At 48.9% G+C, this 7,418-nt stretch overlaps 1 protein-coding gene across 1 annotated transcript; it reads right to left on the minus strand.

Annotated features, from left to right (window-relative positions):
* Positions 1-1,854: 1,854 nt before the first annotated feature.
* Positions 1,855-5,705, minus strand: SOX18 (SRY-box transcription factor 18). Its single transcript, XM_054391942.1, has 2 exons — positions 5,291-5,705; positions 1,855-3,239 (listed from the first exon to the last, which is right to left on the minus strand). Exons 1-2 carry the CDS (start codon positions 5,703-5,705, stop codon positions 2,389-2,391), a joined length of 1,266 nt encoding a protein of 421 aa, XP_054247917.1. The 3' UTR covers positions 1,855-2,388.
* Between the last annotated feature and the right edge of the window lie 1,713 nt (positions 5,706-7,418).

Genomic DNA, 7,418 nt, shown 5'->3' on the forward strand with positions numbered 1-7,418 from the left:
CATTTGGGGTGGTGTTTGTTTGCCACGGCCTGGGGTTCTGGCACCCGCCCGGGCGCCCGCCAGCCCTCCCGTGTAGGTAGTGAGGTCATTTTTCCATCTAGTCCTCCTTTCTTTCTTGGTTTTTTTTTTTTTTTTTACATACTGTATATGGAAAGACAATGAAGAGTCTTGCTGGCGTTCCATGGGAACATGTCGCCAGCCCCCGGAGTGGTCCTCGGCTTTTAGCGCTTCGCCTTAAACAACAACGACCAACCCTCCCCAACCCCCCACCAAAAATTAAAATGAAATAATGAAGTGAGTCAGGATTGAGTCCTGTTAACACTAATGTGAATTTAATTTAGGAGAAGCTCGAAAATTAATGTCATTTGTTAAATATCCATTTCCCCTAAAAGGCAATTCTTTGCCAACAACAACAACAAAAGGACTCTTCTTCTATTCAGCTTGGGTTGGGGTGGTTTGGGTTGTTGTTGGGTTGGGTTTTTTTTCCTCAAATCGCCTTTTTTGGTGCTATCAGCCTGGTTTAATCACTCAGTGCTCAAGGAACGGATGCCACTGGGGTTTTAGGCAGCAGATTGTCATTTCTCCTTTGCAAATTGAACACAAAAAGACTGTAAATCATAAAAGGCTTCATGGGATGGAGCTCCAGCAAAGGACAGTGATGGCTCAGCCAGACGTGCTGCTTACCAGAGCTGTGAAAGAGTCTGGGAGGTGGAAGATCTCCTGAAGAGAAGGATTTGATCCAGCTCCAAGCACTGAAGTGAAGATGCTGGAGCAGTCAGGCTCTGTTTTTGGGGGGAATTCCATGGGAAAATGGGGTGAAGCATGGAGACCACAGTGGCAAAACAATAACCACACAAAGACCTGTTTGGGAAGAGGAGGATGGCCATGGTGGCGTTATGCTGATGGTTGGACTCGACGACCTTGAGAGGTCTTTTCCAACCCAAACAATTCTATGGCTTATTAAATCTGACTCCCTGAACAGCTGCTTCTCCTACAAAGGCCATCACAACACTGTCATGTGTGGGCCACCAACCTCCCCACGCAGCTACTGGAACCGCCAGTTTGTCCTGATGGGGGACACCCAAGGGTAGGTGGGTGGGAGGCAGGCTGGAAACTCATCTATTTGCCAGGTTGTCAAAACATTCAGCAGCAGCTTCAAAATAAAGAGAAAAAAAAACCTAAAACCCAACAAAAATCAGCCAAAAAAGAAATAAATCAAAATCTGGAAATGGTTGGGGCAACATGGATTTGCGGAAAAAATGTGTTCACACAACAAGCACACAAGATGGGAACAATTAGATGAAGATGTTTTAATAATTAACCAGTATAAAACAGTTTGCTCTCCATACAGTTCTAGACAATAAAAGTGTTTGCAGCCGTTATTCCCCCCCACTTTTGTACAAAAAAAAATTTCCAGTCAATTGTTCCTCAATATTTACATTGTCCTTCCCTTTTTCACAAAATCTCTCATTTTCCCCCCTTTGCCCCTTTTTTCTTCCCACTCCCCCTGTTTTTTACCCTCCCCATTTTTTACCCTCCCCATTTTTCCCTCCCCATTTTTTCTCCCCATTTCCCCCCCCATTTCTTTTTTCCCTCCCCATTTCTTTTTTCCTTCCCCATTTTTTTCCCCTCCCCATTTTTTTCCCTCCCCATTTTGCCCTCCTCCCCATCTTTTTTCCCCTCTTCTTCTTTTCTTCTTCTTTTTTTTTTTGCTACATAAATGCTTTAGATCTCATGGATATCCCTTGATTTTCTCTTTAAAAAGTCTAATAAAAACCAAAAAACAAACCCAAAAGACATTAAATACCATTTTATATATAAAAATGCTTAGTAAAAATATACTTTTGTTGCCCAATTAAAATATATTGCTGAGAATACAGTAAAAACCTGTCCTAGAGCCCACCCCAACAGGCACCCACTCTACCATGCCCCGGTTGGGTTTTCTTATTCCACTCTTCTCCCCACAAGTTCTCCTGCCCTTGGGTTTGAGATACTAGGGGGGCAGCTTGGTTTTGGCTCATCCTGGAAGTGGTTGTTTCAGGCAGGATTTACTGGAATTAGCTTCAAAATGCCCCGTGGAGGTGGTGGGAGTTGTGGATAGACCCTGCTAAGAGTTGGAGGGCAGGGAAGTGCTGGGACAAGGCGACTATCATCTGTGTTATATAGTTACATGGCATATCAGTGAGTTCAGCGTGGGGTTCCTCAGAGGCAACCCCCTCAAAAACCTTCCAAAGGAAACAAACAAACAGAAAAAACAAACAAAGAAAGCAAGGCATTTAATGAGAGATTCTAAATATTATGGAACTTGTGGTTAAAGGAGGATGGCTTTTTGTTGGGAGAGGAGAGCTGGGGCTCTCCCAAGTGAGGGCACTGGATGGTGGGACCAACTTAACCGGTGATGCAGGGGCTATAGTAAACAGCGCTGCTGGCATCGGACAGGGCTGATATCAAGCTGCTCTCCTCACAGGAGATGCTCCTAGGAGTCACTTTGGACAAGGAGACATGGTAAGGGAGTCCCGAGGCGTCGGGACGAGTCCTGCTCATGTTCAAATATTGGTCAAACTCGTTGCGGTCAACGTCTGTCCACAGCTCGGTTTGGTTCAAGTGATCCACGCTCTCCATGTGGTGAGCTTCAGGTGGGGGTGAGAGCTGGCCCAGGTGGGCAGAAAGCCCATTCTGAGTTCCTGAGCACATCTGGTTGTAGTATATGCTGGAGGGATGGGGAGTCCTCATGGCGTCGGCCAAGTGTGAGGGGGTCTGGGCATAGGGCACGGCCACGTCCCGCCCCATGCACTTCTCCTGGGGAAACTCCATCTGGTGATGGTGGTGGTAGCCACGAAAGGGCATCATGTTGCAGTCATCCTGCATGTGAGGGGGGAAAAACGCCGGCTCGGTCTGTTCCAAGACATCCAAGGGAGACATCTCAGGAGTTGGCAAGCCATAGTTTTCAATATCCGACCCCATGGAGTGGAGTTCTCTGAAGTGGTTAAGTGGGGGAGGCTGGGGGTGGCCCGGCTGGCTGCTGCCATGGTGACTCATGCTGAAGTTGTCACTGCAAGGCTGGGAAAGGTTATGCAGGAGGATATTGGGTTCCATCCTCTTGATTTTCTTGGCTTGCTTCTTTCTCCTTGGGCGGTACTTGTAGTTGGGGTGATCCTGGAGGTGCTGGATCCGCAGCCGCTCTGCCTCTTCCACGAAGGGACGCTTGTCGCTGGCGCTGAGCGCCTTCCACGACTGGCCTGCAAGGGGAGAGCGAAGCTCTGTGACACCAGCTTGGCCACCTGGAGATGGGCAGGAGGCAGGGACACCCAGGGAGAGGGAGCCCTTGGGCTAGGAAGAGCTCCATGGCAGGGATGTGTCCCAGTGTTGGGATGGCGAAGGGTCAGGGAATAGGAGACCAAGTAGGGCTGTCCCTGTGCCCCAGCAGCAGGCTCAGGCTGTGCCCAGCGCTTTGGCCCAGTAGGAGAATGGGGGCTCAGAGCCCAGTGAGGCCAAGAGAAGTCCTCGGCCAGGGCTGGGAATTCTGCCTCCTGCTGCCCCTTGGCACAGCCCAATCCCTTCTGCCCTGCTTCCCTGCATCCTGCATCCACAGCCCCAACTGTCCATCCCCCAACCCTGCAGCCCACAGCGTCGTATCCTGAATCCCAAGTCCCTGCATCCCTGTATTCTAAATCCCAGTCCCCACATCCCGCATCCCTGTGTCTCCGCATCCTGCTGCCCCATCCAGCCATATCCTGCTTCCCGTTGTCCCGCATCCTGCAACTTCTATCCATATCCTGCTTCCCGTGTTCCCACATCCCGCATCCTACAGTCATGTATCCCGCATCCTGCAGCCCTCTCTTCCCATATCCTGCATCCCTGCAGCTGTACACTCCACAGCCCTGCACCTCTGCATCCCACAGCCCTGTTTCCTGGCATTTTGTGTACAAGCAGCTCTGTATCCTCACATCCCACAACCCACAGCCTCATATTCCCACATTCCACCATATCCCACAGCCCTGTAGCATTGCACTCTGCAATCCTTGATCCCATAACTCTGCATCCTTAAAGCCCATGTCCCCACAGACCTTCAGCTGGAATCCCTTCATCTCATATCCCTACAGCTGTCATCCCACAGTCCTCTAACTTCGCATCCCCAGCACCACATCGTGCAGCACATTATCCCTGCATCTTACAGCACCCCATCCTTACATCCCAGCTCCCTCACCCCTGTATCTTTGTCATCTGCATCCCATAGTCCTGCATTAGCCTGGTTAGCACAGCCCCACAGCCTTGCATTCCATATCCCACTGCCTCACATCCTTGCAGCCTGCATCCCACAGCCCTGTACCATTGCACTGCACATCCCAGTGCCCCATATCCTTTCATCCTGCACTCCTAGCCCTGTATCCCTGAATCCCAATACCCTTTACCCCTGAACCCACACCCCCAGACCTGTATCCCTGCATCCCAACATCCTGTACTCCTGCATCACAGATGCTCAGCATTGTAACTCTGTATTCCACTGCCCCATGTCCCTGCAGCCCATCCCGATTCCTGTTGCCCTGGGCTCCTGCAGCCTCATAACCTCACGTTCCTACATTCCCAGCCCTCTATCCCCGCAGCCTTTTACTCTTGTAATTCACACCCCCAGCCCCATAAGCACCTTTCCCTACATTCCTAGCCCCACACCCCTGCCTCTCCAGCCCTGTACTCCCACATCCCTGCTTCCTCAGTTCCATACCCCTGCATCCTACAGCTTTGGACTCTTGCAGCCCACATCCTCAGCCCCATAACCACCTACCCCTGCATCTCCAGCCCCACATCCCCAGCTCCATACCTCCACATTCCAACTTCGTACTCCTACATCCCTGCCTCCTCAGCACTGTATCCCCATATTCTTTCTTCCTCAGCTCCGTAGTCTTGCAATCTGCATTCACAGCTCCACACCCCCACAATCCTACATCCCCAGCCCCATATGCTCACATCCTCACACCCCCAACCCCACATCCCCTCATCCCTGCATTCCTAGTACCCTAACCTCACATCCCCTCATCCCCAGCCCTGTACCCCCACGTCCCACAGCCCTATACTCTTGCAACTTGCAGTCCCCCACATCCCCAGCTCTGTACCCCTGCATCTCCAGCCCCATATGCCTGCATTCCCACATCCCCAGCCCCATACCCCTGCATTCCCACTTCCTCTGCCCCATACTCTCACATCCCCACATCCCCAGCACCGTACCCCCGCATCTCCACACCACCAGCTTCCTATCCCCCCATGCGCTCCTCCCGCAGCCCGTCCCGCTCACCCAGCATCTTGCTGAGCACGGCGTTATGCAGGTCGGGGTTCTGCTGCGCCAGCCGCTTGCGCTCATCCTTCGCCCAGACCATGAAGGCGTTCATGGGCCGGCGGATGCGGGAGTCCTCGCCGGCCTTGCCCTCGGCCCGGCCCGCCGGAGGGCTGTATCCATAGCCCGGCTCGGGGCTGGGCGAGCGGCTGGGGGCCGCAGCGGGGGCGGCAGCGGGGACCGCGCCGCCGGGAGCGGGGCCGAAGGCGAAGCCGGGCTCGGGGCTGGGCGTGCGGCTGGCAGGGGAGGCGGCTCCCGGGGGGCGAGGGAAGGCGAGCCCGGGCTCAGCGGCCGGCACGGCGGCGGTGACCCATGAACAGTCGCCCCGGGGTTGCGATATCTCCTCTCGGCAGTAGTTAGACTCAGATATATTCATTCCAGCTGGACAGCACTTTGTGTCCGACCCGACCGGGTTACCGGAGAAAGAAACCGGGTCCCGCCGCTTCCCAACCGGAGGTGTCCAAGAAGCCGCCGAGCAGCAGCCCCGCCGCTCGCCTCCGCTTCAGGGGGTTTGGGGTCGGCTTGGGTTGTTTTGCTTTCTTTTCTTGTATTTTTTTTTCTCTTTTATTGTTGTTTTCTTTTCTTTTCTTTTCTTTTTTTTTCCCTTTCCCCCCCCAAAAAAAAAAACTTTTGGGATGATGCTGGGCTGGAAGGGGCAAAATATAGCCGGGCTGGACCAATCAGCGGGGAGGAAGGGAGGAGGAGTAGGAGAAGAGGAGGGAGAGGAGGAGGAGATGAGGAGAAGAAGGAGGAGATGAGGGGGAAGAGGAGGAGGAATTGGGGCGTCCCCAGGCACCAGCAGGAAGAGCCACCCGGAGAAGGCTGGGCTGGGACCGGTGTGGACGCAGCTGCCCTGCTCCCTTCCTTCCAAGGAGGGCTTTAATTTTCTCCTCTGCCTTCTCTTTATTTTTTCTTTCTTTTCTTTCTTTCTTTCTTTCTTTGTTTGTGTCTTTCTGTCTTTCTTTCTTTCTTTCTTTCTTTCTTTCTTTCTTTCTTTCTTTCTTTCTTTCTTTCTTTCTTTTCTTTCTTTCTTTCTTTCTTTCTTTCTTTCTTTCTTTCTTTCTTTCTTTCTTTTCTTTCTTTCTTCTTCTTTCTTTCTTTCTTTCTTTCTTTCTTCTTTCTTTCTTTCTTCTTTCTTTCTTTCTTTCTTTCTTTCTTTCTTTCTTTCTTTCTTTCTTTCTTTCTTTCTTTCTTTCTTTCTTTCTTTCTTCTTTCTTTCTTTCTTTCTTTCTTTCTTTCTTTCTTTCTTTCTTCTTTTCTTTCTTTCTTTCTTTCTTTCTTTCTTTCTTTTCTTTCTTTCTTTCTTTCTTTCTTTTCTTTCTTTCTTTCTTTCTTTCTTTCTTTCTTTCTTTCTTTCTTTCTTTCTTTCTTTTCTTTCTTTCTTTCTTTCTTTCTTTCTTTCCTTTTCTTTCTTTCTTTCTTTCTTTCTTTTCTTTCTTTCTTTCTTCTTTCTTTCTTTCTCTTCTTTCTTTTCTTTCTTTCTTTCTTCTTTCTTTCTTTCTTTTCTTTCTTTCTTTCTTTCTCCTTCTTTCTTTTCTTTCTTTCTTTCTTTTCTTTCTTTCTTCTTTTCTTTCTTTTCTTTCTTTCTTTCTTTCTCTCTTTCTTTCTTTCTTCTTTCTTTCTTTCTTTCTTTTCTTTCTTTCTTTTCTTTCTTTCTTCCCTTTCTTTCTTTCTTTCCTTTCTTTCTTTCTTTCTTTCTTCTTTTCTTTCTTTCTTTCTTTCTTTCTTCTTTCTTTCTTTCTTTTCTTTCTTTCTTTCTTTTCTCTTCTTTCTTTCTTTTCTTTTCCTTCCTTTCTTCTTTCTTTCCTTTCTTTCTCTTTCTTTCTTTCTTTCTTTTCTTTCTTTCTTTCTTCCTTTCCTTCTTTTCCTTTCTTTCTTCTTTTTTCCTTTCTTTCTTCTTTCCTTTCTTTCTTTTTCTTCTTCCTTTCTTCTCCTTCTTCTTCCTTTTCCTTTCTTTCCTTTTTCTTTCTTCTTTCTTTTTTCTTTTCCCTTTTCTTTCTTTTCTTTCTTTCTTCTTTCTTCCTTTCTTTCCTTTTCTTTCTTTCTTTCTTTCCTTCTTTCTTCCTTCTTTCTTTCCTCCTTTTCTTTT

This window comes from Indicator indicator, chromosome 24 (genome assembly GCF_027791375.1).
Source record: "Indicator indicator isolate 239-I01 chromosome 24, UM_Iind_1.1, whole genome shotgun sequence".
Classification (NCBI taxonomy): Eukaryota; Metazoa; Chordata; class Aves; order Piciformes; family Indicatoridae; genus Indicator; species Indicator indicator.